Source organism: Carassius carassius, chromosome 38, assembly GCF_963082965.1.
Source record: "Carassius carassius chromosome 38, fCarCar2.1, whole genome shotgun sequence".
Lineage (NCBI taxonomy): Eukaryota > Metazoa > Chordata > Actinopteri > Cypriniformes > Cyprinidae > Carassius > Carassius carassius.
The window spans coordinates 7,699,953-7,719,768 of record NC_081792.1 but is presented as its reverse complement, the minus strand read 5'-3'; the positions used below and the strand labels follow the sequence as shown (position 1 = coordinate 7,719,768).

Here is a 19,816-nt window from a genome sequence, read left to right as displayed (position 1 = left end):
GACCAATCTCAAATCTCTCTTTTCTGTCCAAGATACTAGAAAAGGTGGTATCCTCACAATTATATTCCTTCTTAGAGAAAAATGATATATGTGAGGATTTCCAGTCAGGATTTCCCTTACGAAAAATAACCATGGTTTTATTATAGTAAAACTGTAGTAAACCATGGTTTTTTGGCGTGTTGACTACCATTTGTATAACCACAGATTTACTACAAATACCATGGTTAAACTATGGTTAATTTAGCAAAACCATGGTTAATTTGTGGTTACCATGGTTTAACTATAGTAACCATGGTTTTTTAGTTTTATTTGTAGTAAAACCATGGTTAATTTTCATAAGGGTTAGACCGTATCATAGTACTGAGACTGCTCTCCTTAGAGTTACAAATGATCTGCTCTTATCATCTGATCGTGGGTGTATCTCTCTATTAGTTTTATTGGATCTTAGTGCTGCGTTTGACACAATTGACCACAACATTCTTTTGCATAGACTTGAACACTTTGTTGGCATTAATGGAAGTGCATTAGCATGGTTTAAATCATACTTATACGACCGTCATCAGTTCGTAGCAGTGAATGAAGATGTATCATATCGATCACAAGTGCAGTATGGAGTACCTCAAGGCTCAGTACTAGGGCCGCTACTCTTCATGCTTTATATGTTACCCTTGGGAGATATCATCAGGAAACATGGTGTTAGCTTTCACTGTTATGCTGATGATACTCAGCTCTTTATTTCTTCGCGGCCCGGTGAAACACACCAATTTGAAAAACTAATGGAATGCATAGTCGATATAAAAAACTGGATGACGAGTAATTTCTTACTGCTAAATTCTGAAAAAACAGAGGTGTTAATTATAGGACCTAAACACTCTGCTTGTAATAACCTAGAACACTGTCTAAGACTTGACGGTTGCTCTGTCAATTCTTCGTCATCAGTTAGGAACCTAGGTGTGCTATTTGATCGCAATCTTTCCTTAGAAAGCCACATTTCTAGCATACTGCATTCTACTAAACTGCATTTTTCCATCTCAAAAATATATCTAAATTACGGCCTATGCTCTCAATGTCAAATGCAGAAATGTTAATCCATGCATTTATGACCTCAAGGTTAGATTATTGTAATGCTTTTTTGGGTGGTTGTTCTGCACACTTTGTTGGCATTAATGGAAGTGCATTAGCATGGTTTAAATCATACTTATACGACCGTCATCAGTTCGTAGCAGTGAATGAAGATGTATCATATCGATCACAAGTGCAGTATGGAGTACCTCAAGGCTCAGTACTAGGGCCGCTACTCTTCATGCTTTATATGTTACCCTTGGGAGATATCATCAGGAAACATGGTGTTAGCTTTCACTGTTATGCTGATGATACTCAGCTCTTTATTTCTTCGCGGCCCGGTGAAACACACCAATTTGAAAAACTAATGGAATGCATAGTCGATATAAAAAACTGGATGACGAGTAATTTCTTACTGCTAAATTCTGAAAAAACAGAGGTGTTAATTATAGGACCTAAACACTCTGCTTGTAATAACCTAGAACACTGTCTAAGACTTGACGGTTGCTCTGTCAATTCTTCGTCATCAGTTAGGAACCTAGGTGTGCTATTTGATCGCAATCTTTCCTTAGAAAGCCACATTTCTAGCATACTGCATTCTACTAAACTGCATTTTTCCATCTCAAAAATATATCTAAATTACGGCCTATGCTCTCAATGTCAAATGCAGAAATGTTAATCCATGCATTTATGACCTCAAGGTTAGATTATTGTAATGCTTTTTTGGGTGGTTGTTCTGCACACTTGGTAAACAAACTACAGCTAGTCCAAAATGCAGCAGCAAGAGTTCTTACTAGAACCAGGAAGTATGACCATATTAGCCCGGTCCTGTCAACACTGCACTGGCTCCCTATCAAACATCGTATAGATTTTAAAATATTGCTTATTACTTATAAAGCCCTGAATGGTTTAGCACCTCAGTATTTGAATGAGCTCCTTTTGCATTATAATCCTCTATGTCCGCTACGTTCTCAAAACTATCTCCAAAAATTTGATAATACCTAGAATATCAAAATCAACTGCGGGCGGCAGATCCTTTTCCTATTTGGCGCCTAAACTCTGGAATAACCTACCTAACATTTTTCGGGAGGCAGACACACTCTTGCAGTTTAAATCTAGATTAAAGACCCATCTCTTTAACCTGGCTTACACATAACATACTAATATGCTTTTAATATCCAAATCCGTTAAAGTATTTTTAGGCTGCATTAATTAGGTAAACCGGAACCGGGAACACTTCCCATAACACCCTATGTACTTGCTACATCACTAGAAGTATGGCATCTACGCTAATATTTGACTGTTTCTCTCTTATTCCGAGGTCACCGTAGCGACCAGATCCAGTCTGTATCCAGATCAGAGGGTCACTGCAGACACCCGGATCCAGTACAGATCCAGATCAGATGGTGGATCAGCACCTAGAAAGGACCTCTACTGCCCTGAAAGACAGCGGAGACCAGGACAACTAGAGCCCCAGATACAGATCCCCTGTAAAGACCTTGTCTCAGAGGCCCACAAGGACAACCCTTATGAAAATTAACCATGGTTTTACTACAAATAAAACCAAAAAAACCATGGTTACTATAGTTAAACCATGGTAACCACAAATTAACCATGGTTTTGCTAAATTAACCATAGTTTAACCATGGTATTTGTAGTAAATCTGTTGTTATACAAATGGTAGTCAACACGCCAAAAAACCATAGTTTTACTATAATAAAACCATGGTTATTTTTCGTAAGGGAAGACCACAGGAAACAGATGATTCTTTTGCACAATCTGACTTTGCTGCAGCCTGGAATTGAACTACTGGCTTCGTCTGGTCAGAGGAGAACTGGCCCCCCAACTGAGCCTGGTTTCTCCCAAGGTTTTTTTCTCCATTCTGTCACCGATGGAGTTTCGGTTCCTTGCCGCTGTCGCCTCTGGCTTGCTTAGTTGGGGTCACTTCATCTACAGCGATATCGTTGACTTGATTGCAAATAAATGCACAGACACTATTTAACTGAACAGAGATGACATCACTGAATTCAATGATGAACTGCCTTTAACTATCATTTTGCATTATTGACACACTGTTTTCCTAATGAATGTTGTTCAGTTGTTTTGACGCAATGTATTTTGTTTAAAGTGCTATATAAATAAAGGTGACTTGACTTGACTTAACTAAGGACAGCAAAAATATTGATGCTAGCAAAACCGCAAAAAAAATACTGAAAGCAGGATGTACTGACTTTAATCAAAACCCACATCAAGTGTCAGCTGTTGACACTTTGTTGACAGTTTCTTTGATTCACAGAGTTGTTAACATTTCAATCTCAATGCTTCTCACAGCTGTTGCTAAGTAACTCTGTCACAATATTTCTTTTGTTGTAAGAGACAAGAGAAGAAACAATGAGTTTTACAGTGTAGTTTTTAGTTTTTCAAAAATGACCTTAGGTTAGATCAAAACATGACAAGGTTATGCTCTGGAATCTCACACGAGACTGTGTGGAATGACATGAAGTGTCATGCTGTGGAAGTGTATGTGTGGTGCATGTAAGGTACCTTGTGTTAAGAAACCCTCAGGAGAAAGAAGCAGAAGTCAGAAAGGTCAGATGCCGCTCAATGAGATTCTCAAAAAGAATTCTGGAGTCTGTTTAGATGTTTTAAGCCTTTTATTGCTATTAAAAACCATTCACCTGAATGAAAATCCAGGCAAAAATAATATCTGGCTTTGTGACATGATGGTGCATTGGGCAAAATGACCTGAAATGGGCTGATGTATAAATGTTGGGTTATCACTGTTTTCAATAGAAATTACATAGTTGGCTGTCAGAACACTATCACTACAATTTATCTTACTTACCAAAACAAGAAAACCCAGCAGCCCAGGGTCTTTAAACAGCACGTTCTGAACAGAAAATCCCATTAATGATATTGAATGATAAATATTGCCAACAGTCACATAGAGCTCCTCAATAATGTACACTGCTGGTTGTGAGTAGTGTTGGCACAGCATGGTTTGAGCTGGCACATCCAGGTCACTTTTACTAAAACACTACATTAACATTTATCCTAATTAGATCCAAAGCAAAGCTCTGAAATTAGCACTTATTACAGTACTTTCATAAAAGGTTATTCATTCATGAAGTCACTGATACATTGGTAATGCCATAGTTAAAATGAACAAGCATGTAAAAAACTAATTTAAAATGAGATGTAAAACACAGACCTTTTAATAAAATAAACAACATAAATTAATTCAAGTATCTTCAAGATGCAGCCATCCAAGTTTTAGCACATTGAGCTCAAAGGACCTTTACTGCCCTGAAAGACAGCGGAGAACAGGACAACTAGAGCCCCAGATACAGATCCCCTGTAAAGACCTGGTCTTAGACGACCACCAGGACAAGACCACAGGAAACAGATGATTCCTCTGCACAATCTGACTTTGCTACAGCCTGGAATTGAACTACTGGTTTCGTCTGGTCAGAGGAGAACTGCCCCCCCAACTGAGCCTGGTTTCTCCCAAGGTTTTTTTTCTCCACCGATGGAGTTTCGGTTCCTTGCCGCTGTCGCCTCTGGCTTGCTTAGTTGGGGTCACTTCATCTACAGCGATATTGTTGACTTGATTGCAAATAAATGAACAGACACTATTTAACTGAACAGAGATTACATCACTGAATTCAATGAAGAACTGCCTTTAACTATCATTCTGCATTATTGACACACTGTTTTCCTAATGAATGTTGTTCAGTTGCTTTGACGCAATGTATTTTGTTTAAAGCGCTATATAAATAAAGGTGACTTGACTTGACTTGACTTGACTCACAGAGAATTGATCAAACATACTTTACCAGGAACAATATTAAAAATCCCTTTCATCAGTATTTCACATCAGACAGCTCAGATGCATATTATGGCTCATAAAAGTTATGCAAAAAACACTTGCATCCCTTAAATTGATAGGTGATCTCAACTTTTAGTTCAGAACATATCTAGTATAATGTAAAGCATTTACTCAACCAGTAAGCATTTCTAATTCCTTACTTTATAATACTCATAAAACCCTATACCTAACCTCTATCCCTAACCCTAATTTTAACACCTAACCCCTTAATACTCTTTCTAAATCATTCTTAGGGGGGCATTCACACAGGACATGTGCCATTTGCACAGTTTTTAAGTTCTTCACCTTTTTTTCCTGCAGAATGGCATATTTAAAAAAAAAAAGCTTGTCAATTGCATGTTATTGCATGCACACATGCATGTTTTTTTTGTTCGGCAAAACATTACTTAAAGCCAATATTTAGAATGGATTATAAAAGTAGTTTTAATGTATTAATAATCCCTCATAATATACTTTTTAAAGCATTGTATGATCTCATGATTAATTGTAACCACAGTTATAATACATTATAATACTTATTTATTCATTGTTACACGTTTGGAATATATAAATGCATTAAAACAAATGACAAAGAAACCTTCAAATAATATAATGCATTTTAACTTTGGTTTAAATTATTTATGAAAAGATATAATGTGTTAGAGAACACATAATTTACAATGCATTATACATAAAGGCTTTGAATAAAGTGTTACCTTATATGTTTTTATTATTATTATTGTTGAATAAATCAAATTGATTCAACAACCTAATGATACACAAGGTCCCCCACACTGGAATACAAATTCTTGATGTTGAGCCTCGTACACACTGGGACGATTATCGCACGCGTTTATCGGCAACGTTTTTCGACATGTCCTTTTTGCTCATAACCAAACGATTTTCACTGGCGATGAGCCAAGTGAACGAGCAAATTCACTCCCTGACATTAGATGGAGCTTAATGAAAAGAAATACCCCGGTACACATTGAATCCTATTTGATCTCGAATTCCTCTCCATAACATATCCCTCTTACCAAGATTTTTGTAGTCGCTGTCTTGTTTGTCATAAAGCCCTTTGTGTTCAGACACCCATGAATCCAGCAGATCTACATTCATCTTGCCTCAGTCTTCTTGGTCTACTTAATTTCTCTTCATCGTTAGATATCAAGAGTGCTCTGCAAGACTGTTTTGTTCCTAAGTGCCACCAAGTAGTGTTTTACTGTAACTTCAATAGCACAAGACACATGAACAAAAGCACCAATCTCATTGTTCAGACAGTTTTTAACGCGGCGCGTCAAACCAAAAAAATTAGCCCGAGGCTTTTTTCAAAAATGATACTTTTACGCCATGTGATTTTCTTGTTGGTGTGCACACTCACATTGGTGCCCTTTGTTTAGTCATGAGGCGTTAACTGCCGGTGATAATCACGCCTGATATTCGTCCCGCTGTTTTTTGTTCTAAAAAAAAAAAAAAAACTAAAAAAACTAAATCACTTTTTCCCCACTCAGGATATGAATGTTTTCAGTTGCCTTGAAAAGTTAAAAGCTGTTCAGTCTGTCGAGATCCTGTATGAACAGCCCCATATTGTTAAAATAGAATGAGCTAAAATATAAAGTGACTATTAAGAAAGTGACATTGTACATTAATCGATAAAATGATTTGGGGAAAAAACTGTGAAAAGGAAATTACACCATGGTCAAAGCAAAAAAATAAATAAATCATTTGCATCTGATGCATTAAACAATGCAGATGAGCAAATCCCCTTTAACATGCTGCTTCGGTTTGTGAAGGTCCCATATGTTATGCCCTTAGGTCTGGATATCTGAGGTCTGGATATCTAAAGTCTGGATATCTAAAGTCTGGATATGGTCTCCCCCAGTAGGTGTTGGAGTCCAGTGGCCATGAGAAGTGACCCATCCGTGCAGTAAAGATGTTTTGTGGGCAAGTGGAGGACATTGAGCGGCCGAAGCTAGATGACGGCCACTTGATAATGAACTGGGAGATGACTGGCAGCAGATACCTACACAGACGGAGAGAGGAATCAGACATGGGGTTTGGCCAGACTCAAAAGCAGGATTAGATGCACAAAGGTCATCTAAAAAGATCAGGCACTTTTCCTCCCTCTCCGCTTCCAATCCCCCTCCAGCTGATGCTTTAGATTCCCATCCCCTCCACTGACCCTCACGTTTACACTGTGCAATTTTTAACAATGAGTGACACGAGTGGCTGAACGTGACTTGTTTTAACAGATAAGAACTTGTTTAATGCACAGGATGTTCCGAGACAGGATAACAGGTTAGATAATTATGGCCTACACAGAGACAAGGAGGTTAACCGGCCTGAACAGCTGACGACCCACACTATCTAATTGCAGAGAAGCTTAATTATAATTCTACTCGAAACAAGGCAATTTAAACTGTTAATTAATTAAATAACAGTGACAATAAAACACGAGTTGTGCTACATAAGTTGAGTACACAAAATCGTTTGAATAAACAACTAACTGCATAAGTTTTTTTATTTTAATTTTTTTTGTAGTGGGAAAAAAAGGTTTTGGGGGGAATGACAAAAATGGATGTCTAAGATGAAAAAGACATGTCTTTTACAAATATAGTTCATGCTTTTCTAATAATTAGTCATGAACTCAAGTTATTTATATGTTTCATATGTTTTTGCAAAAGTTAAAGATTTAGGTTTAGATTTATGTCATTTATGTTGTAACCAAACATAAATAATAAAATATAAATATGAATACTGTAAATTAATAAAAATGTATGAATTTCTTTCTTCTGCAGAGCACAATAGAAGATATGTTGAAGAATGTGGCTAACCAAACAATTTCTTGTCCCCACTGACCTCGATAAAAGAAAATGTAACCATACAATGGAAGTCAATGATTTGGTTATTCACTTTCTTCAGAATATCTTCTGTGTTCAGCAGAAAAAAGAAACTCATACAGGTTTGAAACAACTTGAGGGTAAGTAAACGATTTTTGGGTGAACTATCCCTTCAATACCTAAGTATTTTTCCAAAAATTAAGTTATTTAGATATATTTTGCAATTCAAACATTGAAAAGGTTGTGTATTCAAATCATTGTTTGTATGAATGGATAAAAAAAAATAGAAGTGTCATGTCTCTTAAATCGCACGAAGCAAGCTCAGAAAGTGGCTTTGTACGAATACTATGCTGTAGTTATGACAGCAAAACATAATGCTAGTACAAATTAGGGCCGCGTCTTTTCTATGAAAGAAGATTTGTTCTAAAGCCCCTGCTGAAGAAAGTCAGGGCCAAGAGACTTAGGAAGAATCAACTTTCATTAAAGAATGTCCTTGAATCTACTCATGATACTGCACTAGGCAGGTATTTGCAATGCATTTACTCCAATCGGCAATGTATAATAATAAACGCAGATGTCCTGCATTTTGTGTTATGGAGCATAAAACCCTGGACAGTGATGAATATTGATAAATATGTCCAATGAGCATTGAGCCACCTTTCACATTATGTGCACGTAATCTTTCCCTATGCTCCTTTCATTAAAGCTTTAAAAATCAGACCCAATGCTTTGGTTCTTCCCTCCGGGAACCCCAGACAGGTGAGTTCTCAGGAAATGGTTTTGGGTTGGGGTTGAGCCTCATTACCATATTTTTCACTACAGACTGCTGAGTTTGGTCAACAAAAGGAAATGTCAAAGGAATATAAAATTCAAATATGAACATATATGGAGGTGGGCCTTTCTGGCTCTGAAGAATTCCCTGTAAGGAAGTCTCATCCATGAGAGAGCTCCATCACTCAGGGTCCAATCAGGCTGCAGGCAGTGTTTAATTGGACCTCTGTGAGGATTCCTCCAGGTCTTTGGCTTTTGATTATAGAGCAGTTCTTGGAAAAACCTGCCAGTGCAAAGCCCCTAGAGAACCGCCAGCTGTCTAACCTTCGAACGTGTGTGTGCTTTACTAATTACACTCAATCGCTCGGAGATCTGCACATATCTCACGTCTGTTTGCTTGTTTAAAGCCTACACTCTATCACCCAACTGCCACACGCTGCATAAAACTTTGAGAGAGTACTTTTAGACACTTTGAGAGAAAATTGAGGCTTCCTCATACACCAAATATCATATTACGGTTCTCAAAAGTTAAGAAAGCTTTCCATGGTTATACATCCTGATAAAAATCCTCAGAAAACTTTCCATTGCATCTTATGCAACCATGTTGTTGTACAACCATAAAAGTGTCCTGTTTTCATTCCTTCTAAAATTATTGTGCATTCATGTGTTTTTTTTTTTTCTTTTTTTCTTTTTTTCTGTGGGCAATAATACAAATAAAAAATTTAATTGTCTATTTACACTAAGTGCAAATAGGTAGCCTTGTTGGCATAGATACCCCATCAACGTGAGACAGGGCTAGTCAACATTACAAAAGACGGTCATAAGTCGTCAGATTCAGTGGCATAGATGATAAAGCGTGTGTCTTATTCATTTTGATGTGATGGACCCGGGTTCAAATCTGCTATTCGCACTATAGTGTAAATCACTAAAAAATACTGCTATTTTCACTTAGTGTAAATAGGCTGTATCGTGCAAACACCACAAAAAACCACCCACCCTCCATCCTGCACATACCCTACAGCACCCCGACCTAAAACATTTTCCCCACGCCACTGCATGTAAACCCTTTTTGAAGTAATGCTTTATTAAAACTTAGCCATAATGCCCAAGTTCTGTTTGCAGATGCATAAAAGGTGTAACTTTTCTTCTTATTTACTGACAAATAGAATCAAATCTCATCACCCATATTGTCTGTACACTGCAGTCGAGCAGTAAGCACAAAATAGATTGCTTAAATTATTAATGACTATATCTATGGCAATTAGTTACTTTTTTAGGAGTAACAATGTAATATTTAAAAGCAAAGTTTTGCACCCCTTTGTGTTTATGATGGGTAAATCACGTACTGTATCTCCAAATTACAAAAATGTAGCAGGGGACTTTTTGGATTTTATTCGTATGAAATTGATTGAATAGCAAAAAATAAAAAATAAAAATGGCATTGCAAGGCATAGCAAGTTATTATATTTTGATCAAAGATTCCAAACATTTCTTTGGAATTATGTGCCGGATAAATCATAACAACCTGGAAAAAGAAGTATAGGAGGTGAGTTTTTATTTTTTTATTGACTTATGGTTACAGTTAATCTCTAGGACAAGGTACACATTTCTTATATGTCACTTGGCCTCTTCTCCTTCTATCCAAGAGGAAGGACAGTCACCTGATGGATCTGAACAAGGAAGGAGGCGATGGAGTAAGAAGCTAGCATGAGACTGTTACCCAGGCATCATTTTCCTAACGAGGCAAAGCAGATGCTGGCTGATTGAAAAATAACAGATCCCTAAGGGCCGTTCCAGCAAAGAGTCGTCAATGAGGCATGTCCTGAGAGAACACAAGTGTCAGAAGAGAGCGGATATTTGATGGGATGGAGAGTGGAGAGGATATTGACTTGCTCGTCTCTCCATGGAAATCCAGCAACAACAAAAAAAGAACCAGGCAGGTGGACAAAGGTTGATGGCCGAAGATCAGACATACTGGAGAAATGGAGGGAAAGAGTGTGATCCAAAAACATCAACAAAGATACAGCCCGATGGCGATGGAATCACAGGATGAGAGACATCCAGCAAACACAGCAATTCAACAAGTCAGGGCCGAAAGACAGAATTCAGACTAAATAATTCTGCATGATTCTGAGCTAAACTTAAGTTCTTAAGCTTGTGTAGGTTATGAAACTGTGCTGTCAAAGGAACTTACGATGCAGGCAAACTGTATGTAAAAAAAGTTAAGTTCAATATTTCAATGTTGTTGACATGACATCACAATGCAGTTAAACCCTGTAAACTCAGATAAAATTCATACATTGTCTGCATAAGTATGTCAAAATTTGGGTGAATTACATCGAGCCGATCAGCTCTAATAATACAACATTTTCTATCAAATAAAAATAAAAATGCTCTGCACAATAAAGGTAAGGTCTTTTGAGAGAAATGCTGGTGATATTTAAAAGTCCTTATCCATTGTTAACAATGTTGTGAAGTGTGAAGCAGCTCTCAAACAGTCAAAGTCACTTTCAAACCAAGAAGCTCTCTGTTGGTCACACTGAATTTATAAGGCCAACTGGTTCATGAAAGAAATCTGTGTGAGGATCTTTTTTATCCTCGCATGAAACTACAAATAATGTGGATTTCTACTGAAATTACTGAATTAAAAAAAAAAACTAATTCAAATAATTTAGTTTTTCAAAAGTTTATGTTTCTTTTTTCTTTTCTTTTTGTGCATTAAAAAATAAAAAAATTTAGCACAAAACTAATTTATTTGCTTTAATGTTAAATGGATAATGAGATTTGTTTTCATAGAATGTATTATAAATTATTTTAGGTGACGTTTATACTTAAAATAAGAGTACAAATAAATAGTTTTTAATATAATAATATATAGCAATGGTAAATGTGACCGTATTTTAAGAATCAGTGTGATGTATTGCGTCAAGTGATTTGTAATTCTTGAGTAAATGTATTTGTATAGTGTTATAAATACCTTTTAATGTATAAAAACCATTTCAGTTGCAGCTTTTGTTCCACCTTTGAGGTGTAAAGAGCTAACAAACTTGATTCAGCTAATCACATTTTTAGAACTCTGCATTGAACGTGTCAGAGAAATAGAAACAACTTTGTCTATGCAACTGTGTCTTAGCATGAGCGAACCACGGGAGTCAGCCACAAACTTGTAGACTACAAGCAGACAGTCTCTACAAAACGTCTCAGGTTACGAATGTAACCATGGTTCCCTGAGAGGGAACGAGACACTGCGTCCTCTGAGGGGACACTATGGGGAACACCTCGTCGTGACCCGTGTCTGAAGCATACTTTGAAAAACGCCAACGTGTTGGCCGGTGACAGCCTCTGACGTCACTACCAGCGCAACTATAAATACGCGCCCGTAGGACCCGTCAATATCTTCTTCGTGAAGCTTGCGTCCGAAGCATGGCAGGGAGCTAGAGGACGCAGTGTCTCGTTCCCTCTCAGGGAACCATGGTTACATTCGTAACCTGAGACGTTCCCTTTCAAGGGAACTTCGAACTGCGTCCTCTGAGGGGACACTATGGGGAACAGTATACCCACGCCGCCATGCTGAGGGGAGTGCAGACCAGAATCATGGCAAACACTAAGTACCAACTCTACCGCTTTTCTCTTCACCAGGAGTCGCCCCTGGGACGGTCTGACGGCTGCCTTATGACATTATCCCTTACGGCCAAAGGCCTAAGCTACATACCCAACTTATCCTGTAGGGCCCTGGCCCGGGGTAGAGCTAAAGGCATGGAATCACAGAGATTCCTTTAAAGGGATACGGCTAAAAGCCTGGCACTTTCCTCTACCAAGTCTTTGCCTGTCACACAGGGGGCTACTGCTAGCTTTCGCAAAAACCTGCCGAAAGGGCTGTCCCCACAGCACTCTAGTAGCGGCGCCCTGTTCTAGATAGGTATCCGAGGATACCTAGGTGGAGTGGTGCCCAAGATGAACGGAGCTTAAACCAACTCAAGAAAGGGCACGAAGCAGCAGCGCGAAATAACATGGATTTAAAATACTGTTCTAAGGAGGGGTTCTCGTGGGACTCTGTCAGAGCAGCTCGTAGAAGAATGGCCCGGGAGCAGAGCAATTGGAGGCCTCAGCCCCTGCCTCAGCAGGATGCCTGCTCTCACAGAGCGTCTCAAACAGTATGTGGTACTGGAGCGCTCTGAAGAACCGGGAATCAGTCTCCCAAGAGAGGAAGACTCCGAGCTCCGAGCAGCATGCTCATAGGTGACCCTTTCAGAAAAGGGGAGCGCTGCTGAACTACCCGAGAATTGCCCACACAGCCCCCCCAAGTTGAGGGGGCTTGGGGTGTACAATAAGTACACACCGGTTGGATGAAGCCCAAGGAACACCGGGGCGAATCATCCCGAGAAAGGGAACGAAGCGGAGCGCGTAACCCTTACCATACAGGATTTTAGAAAGTGCGCAGAGTCTTGCGTGCACACTTACCACTTTACGTGGATTTCAGAAAGTGCGCAGAGTCTTGCGTGCACACTTACCACTTTACGTGGATTTCAGACAGTGCGCAAAGCGTTAACGTGCACACTGACCACCATGTGGATTTGAGAAAGTACACAGGCAAGCGTGTGTACTGAAAGGTTACCTGACAACCACAGTATGTGGGAGCTCACATTCAGAGAGGCCTGTGAAGCCTGCTACCTGATAACCACAAAATGTGGGAGTTCACCTACAGAGAGGCCTAGAGAGGCCTACTATCTGTTACCAGATAACCACCTCAGTGGAAACTGAAAGCAATATGGAACTCGACTCCAGGGAGGCCTGGTGAGGCCTACTACCTGACAACCACCAATCGCGGGAGCTCGCTTTTTAGGAAACGCACAGTATGTGGGAGCTAAATCTCCAGGGAGGCCTGGTGAGGCCTACTACCTGGCAACCACAGTATGTGGGAGCTCACCATCAGGGAGGCCTGATGAAGCCTACCACCTGACAACCACAATATGTGGGAGTCCACCCAGCCCCTCATGTTAAGGGAAGCGATGCTTGAGGTGTATAACAAATACACACTGGTTGGATGAAGCCCATGGAACACCGGGGCGAATCATCCCAAGAAAGGGAATGAAGCGGAGCGCGGAGCGCGTAACCCTTACCATACAGGATTTTAGAAAGTGTGCACAGTATGTGGGAGCTAAATCTCCAGGGAGGCCTGGTGAGGCCTACTACCTGGCAACCACAGTATGTGGGAGCTCGTCTTCAGAGAGACCTGATGAAGCCTACTATCTGAAAACCACAATGTGCTATTCCGTAGAAACGCATAGTATGTGGGAGCTAAATCTCCAGGGAGGCCTGGTGAGGCCTACTACCTGGCAACCACAGTATGTGGGAGCTCGTCTTCAGAGAGACCTGGTGAAGCCTACTATCTGAAAAAGCCACAATATGCTATTCCGTGGAAACGCATAGTATGTGGGAGCTAAATCTCCAGGGAGGCCTGGTGAGGCCTACTACCTGGCAACCACAGTATGTGGGAGCTCGTCTTCAGAGAGACCTGGTGAAGCCTACTATCTGAAAAAGCCACAACATGCTATTCCGTGGAAACGCATAGTATGTGGGAGCTAAATCTCCAGGGAGGCCTGGTGAGGCCTACTACCTGGCGACCACCGAACGTGGGAGCTCACCTTCAGAGAGACCTGGTGAAGCCTACTATCTGAAAACCACAATATGCTATTTAGTGGAGACGCACCGTATGTGGGAGCTAAATCTCCAGGGAGGCCTGGTGAGGCCTACTACCTGGCAACCACAGTATGTGGGAGCTCACCATCAGGGAGGCCTGATGAAGCCTACCACCTGATAACCACAATATGTGGGAGTCCACCCAGCCCCTCATGTTAAGGGAAGTGATGCTTGAGGTGTATAACAAATACACACTGGTTGAATGAAGCCCATGGAACCCAGGGCTAATCATCACAAGAAAGGGAACGAAGCGAAGCGCGTAACCCCTACCATACAGGATTTTAGAAAGTGCGCAAAGTCATGTGTGCACACTTACCACTTTATGTGGATTTCAGAAAGTGCGCAGAGTCTTGCGTGCACACTTATCACTTTACGTGGATTTCAGACAGTGCGCAAAGCGTTAACGTGCACACTGACCACTATGTGGCTTTGAGAAGGTACACAGGCAAGCATGTGTACAGAGAGGTTCCCAAGCATCGCAGAGGCGCTGGATCGCACGGGAGCGGTGAGCTCCAACCCTCTTTTCTAGGCGAGGGGAGCATCACCTGAGGCAGTAAATACAGAGCTTCTTGCCGTAACCACCACCTCCCCGGATGCGCCAGGCGGCCCCTCAGGGTGACCTGGCCGGACATCTATGGAATTCCCTGCAGTGCTGTGCCAATTCTTTGGCCACCTAGCTACTGTAAAGGAAACTCACAGAGATTGTTAGTAGACATATAACCACCAGCAACATAACGTCCATAAACAGGTAGAGCAAGGGTTACCTACTCACCCACCCTCCTGTACTGGAGTCCCGCTGCGGGGCGCCCCCTTCTGGTCCGGACCGTCAGTAAGGCGGTTGCTATGAACACAGAACCAACCAAAACATCATAGGTCCAGAAAGGAGACTGTTATGTGAGAGACCGTCCACCTAACCTCGATCAGGTGGAAAGCTGGTGGCTACAGGGGAATTAGGCAGGGGAGGACAAAAAACAGAGGTTAAAAACATCCGGAACTACTAGGTCATCCTACCACTCTGACCCGGGCGAGGACGCTGCCTCGTCCGAATCACGTCCCTCAGACCCTGCTTACCGCTCCGTGACCCGCGGTTCCTCTTGCCCCTGCCCTTAGGCGGGGGAGGAGCGCGAGCCGCAACACTAGCCTTCTGCGCCCTTCTACGACCCTCAGATCGAGATGGGCCAGGACCCCTGAGTTACTCGGGCTCGGACCTGGACCTTCGTGGAATGAAGGATTTAAAGGCCGCTGAGCGCGCCCTTGCCTCCCTGAACTTCCCGACCACCATCTCAACGGAGGTACCAAAAAGCTCAGAAGGCGAGACCGGAGCATCGAGAAGAAACCCCCTTTCTTCCTTCCCGATGTCAGCCAGGTTCACCCACAGATGTCTCTCCGTCACCACCATGGCCGCCATAGACCTGCCCATGGCGGAGGCGGCCTGCTGGGTAGCTCGGAGAGAGAGGTCTGTGGTGCGGCGCAGCTCGGCTACCTGGTCAGGTGAAAGGCCCTCACCTGTATCCAGGTCCTTCAGCAGGTCAGCCTGGTAGGCCTGGAGCACCGCCATCGTGTGCAGTGAAGCCACAGCCTGACTGGCTGCCGCGTATGACCTGCCATTTAAGCGGGATGTATCTTGGAGGGGCTTAGATGGCAAAGCGGGAGATTTAAGAGAGGATGTTTGCCCCACAGAGAGATAGCAAGCCAGCGTCTCTTCTACAGGGGGCATCCTCTCATAGCCGTTCTCATGCAAGCCCTCGATATTAGCATAGCTCGTATGCTGAAACCGGTGGATGCGAGAGGAAAACGGCCTCTTCCATTCCTTTTCGACTTCTGCATGTAAGTCAGGCAAGAATGGAAGGCTCACCTGGGCTGGAGGGCTATGGTCAGACAAGTACTGCTCAGCGAGGCGACCTCGTGGCGCCACCTTGCTGGCACGCTTCCATGGCAAATCTAATTTTGCCGTGGCGCGATCCATAACCTCTAACAGCTCCTCATACGCGGGACAGGAGGATTGAGAAGGCTCAGCCTCAGCTTCTTCACCACTCTCAGACATCTCCTGCTCTTCCTGGGTAGAACCCAGCAGAGCACTAACTTCAGTGTCAGAATGGGTTAATGATACCACATCTGCCTCCCGAAGTTCGCTCTCGTTCGCCGCCGGAGAGTGTGAAAAGGAAGGTCCCTCTCTACACTCCTCAGCGAGATCCATTTGTGATCCCCACGAGCTCATTCTCCTCCGTGCCTCGGCAACGGCGGGACCTGAGCCGCGGGATCCAGATGGCTGTCCCTCTTTCCTCGAAAAGAGAGACAAACGAGAGTGGAGCTTTCTCAGAGAGAAACGCTCGCAGTGCACGCAGACCGCCCCCTCAAGGACATCGCGCGCGTGCTCTTCGCCCAAACAAGAGACGCAAAGAGTGTGCGTGTCATCGGGTGTCAGATAACGCTGACACGGATGCACACACTGTCTAAACGCCTTGCTAGTGGAAGCCATGATGAAAACAGTAATAGATCGCTCTTACCGTTTTGGTCGTTTCTCAGATGCACGCTTCAAACAAAACAGTCAACTGAAGACGAAGAAGATATTGACGGGTCCTACGGGCGCTTATTTATAGTCGCGCTGGTAGTGACGTCAGAGGCTGTCGCCGGCCAACACGTTGGCGTTTTTCAAAGTATGCTTCAGACACGGGTCACGACGAGGTGTTCCCCATAGTGTCCCCTCAGAGGACGCAGTTCGAAGTTCCCTTGAAAGGGAACTGGACGACACGCTGGCAGCACCTCAGCTCCTGCGTGGTCACCACCTCACTGCTCTTATTGAAAACACTCCCATGATGACCTGCTGGAGGAGAATACACACATAAATCCTACAGACTATTTTACTGTATATCATGATATGCATACTTTTATATCATGGTAACAGAATGACATAGTTATCTTTTGAAGATTCAAAACAGCAAAAGAAAATCACAGTCATGTTTTACAAGGTTAAATAGGATTCATAGGGTCATAGGATGTGATTTCAAGTTTTCCTTTCTCTTTGGAGTGTTACAAGCTATTGGTGCATAAAGTAAAGTTGTAAAGACTAAAGTCTCAAATCCAAAGAGATATTCTTTATAAAAGTTAAGAGTCAACAACTCCTACCTAAAACAGCTCATTCTAACATGCCCCCACGTGTGTGTGTGTGTGTATATATATATATATATATGTGTTCCTGTAGATCAATTGGTAGAGCATTGCCCCATCAAGCGCAAGGTTGGGGGTTCGATTCCCCGGGAACACATGATAGGTAAAGATTGATAGCCTGAATGCACTGTAAGTCGCTTTGGATAAAAGCTTCTTCTAAATGCATAAATTTAAATTTAATATATATTTGATTAATATTAAATCAAAATGAAAGATTTGAACCAAATCATAAATATAACATTTGGCTGTAACAAGTTAAGTACTTTTGGTTAACTGTATCATTTTTTTTCAGTGAAGGATGTTGACATTTTCACTGGAAAATAAGACCAAATTCAGAATAAGTAACCAATTAGATTTATACTATCATACCATTATAGACGCAGCAAGGGTCATACTCATACTTCTCGCTTTTGTTGAAGAAAGAAAGGATACAAAGTCTTTTCTATTTAAATTCTTGGCAGAGGAAATTAGGTTTCATTGTAGAGATGATGAAATGTAACTTGTAGGTTTCTAAATTGTACATTACAGGCAGGGAGACTCTACAGTGATCTCCCACTGCTATCTCCTTCCCGTGCTAACGGCTCACGGGCCACCTTCACACGTCAGTCCCTGATTAAACAGAAGCAGCATGGGTCGCTGGCACTGCCTTTAATCCCCTGGAGCTGTGTTCGCTCTCATTAACTCCAAATGGTCTAAACCTGGCTATATAACATCCTTCACTCTGTGGCAATTACAAGAGTGATTGGGCCACACAAAGCCACTGAGAAGAGCACACAATGACTAGAGGGAGAAAGGCGGACCCTGTTAAGAAGGTGTCCCTGTTGTTTGTGCTCAGAGCTGATAAAATCACAGCATGTAAAGCTCTATGTGTATTATAAAACAAGTGTGTATGCTTCTATAGCCCCTTTCACACTGCACGTAGGACCCGGCATATTGCCGGAACATTGCCGGGTCGCCTTCTGTGTGAAAGCAACCACGTCCCAGGATTGATTCCGGCATTGAACCCGGGTTGGGGACCTAGTAACATTGCCGGGTTCGACCCGGGACGAGCGCTGTGTGAACACAAACCAGATCTAATGCCGTGTCGAAGTGATGACGCACGTTATCGCGCGACTCTTTTACCGGCTGTTTTGAAGGAAATCAACATTCGCGAACGAAAAAATATGTGCAAACTGTAATGAAGCAGAGATCAGTTAGTTCCTCACTTTCCGCGCTGACGCCGAGATCGTTCGCTTGCTTCAGTGAAAGTATAACGTGCCTGACGTTTTCAACTCGTACATTACACGTCACGCCCTGATGTCACGTGTCGTTATGGGATCTTGATGGGTTGTGTGTGAAAGCACGCACATATCCTGGGTAATCACTGGCAGTGTGAAAGTGCAAAAAATAGCGACCCGGGAACAATTGCCGGAACACTTTACCCGTGTATTTGCCGGAATGGCAGTGTGAAAGGGGCTTATGTGCAACTTCTAAGGAAGTAAAAGTATATATCAAGACTTATGACAAAGTCAATAAAAACAAAACAGAGACCATTTTTATCATGGCCAGGGTTATTTTCTGTCTAAATGCCAACACTCTTAAACACGCTTCCCAACTCATTTTAAGTGACATTTACAAGTGAAATAATTAATAAATGAAGAACATTTAAAACTAGACATGACATAAACTAGACAAACTAGGAATATTTGTCCCTTATTACTCTTCATAGAGCTGGGGAAGCTCTTAATATTTTAATTGGCCTTGCCACTATAATGATCATATATATGTCTGACACATACAAATTAGGCACTATCACATAAGCAAGAGTGCTTTTGTTCGGAATATTAGCACTGTGTTGCTAAAATTTTACGAAGACAACATTTTAAAAAATTTTAGGATGTGCCAAGAATGTAAATGAATAAAGTAAAGGTAAATAAACTTAAATGTAATTTCATGTTCACTTTTAAGGCAGAATAAATGTATCTTACCCAGAGCTTGAGAGGCGGTTCCAGAGCCCCTGACCATGACTCTAGTTGAAATGGCGATAAAGACGTAAACTCTCCACATCCGGTTCACTCCAAATTCTCTGCAGCACTGAGCAGATGTTGGTACGAACAATATCCAAAACCTGAAATAATCAGATAAATACCAGAAATGTATATTTAATACAGCAAAACTATGGATCCCACTAATGTTCTGTATATATAATGGAATAAAACATATAGTTATAAATACAGTAACATAGTTTACTTTTATTTTACTGTATTTCACTTCTTTGAAATGAATCAATGTATCATTCCGTGGAATTAACTGTCCTAACGAACCAATTTGCTAGAATGAATCAGACTTCCCAGAGATACTGGAGGGGTATTCAGAAGAAGAGTAATGACATGACTCTCAGCAAGTTTCCGCAAATCTTCCTCTTCCC

The 19,816-nt window shown here is 41.7% G+C and overlaps 1 protein-coding gene across 1 annotated transcript in view; it reads right to left on the bottom strand.

Annotated features, from left to right (window-relative positions):
- Nucleotides 1-6,733: 6,733 nt before the first annotated feature.
- ttll7 (tubulin tyrosine ligase-like family, member 7) overlaps nucleotides 6,734-19,816 on the bottom strand; it is a 101,059-nt gene continuing 87,976 nt past the window's right edge. The window contains 6 exon segments of the mRNA XM_059528708.1: nucleotides 6,734-6,996; nucleotides 9,010-9,033; nucleotides 11,686-11,738; nucleotides 16,984-17,046; nucleotides 17,048-17,062; nucleotides 19,377-19,516. Of these exon segments, the coding sequence (XP_059384691.1) occupies nucleotides 6,734-6,996; nucleotides 9,010-9,033; nucleotides 11,686-11,738; nucleotides 16,984-17,046; nucleotides 17,048-17,062; nucleotides 19,377-19,516 (558 nt within the window).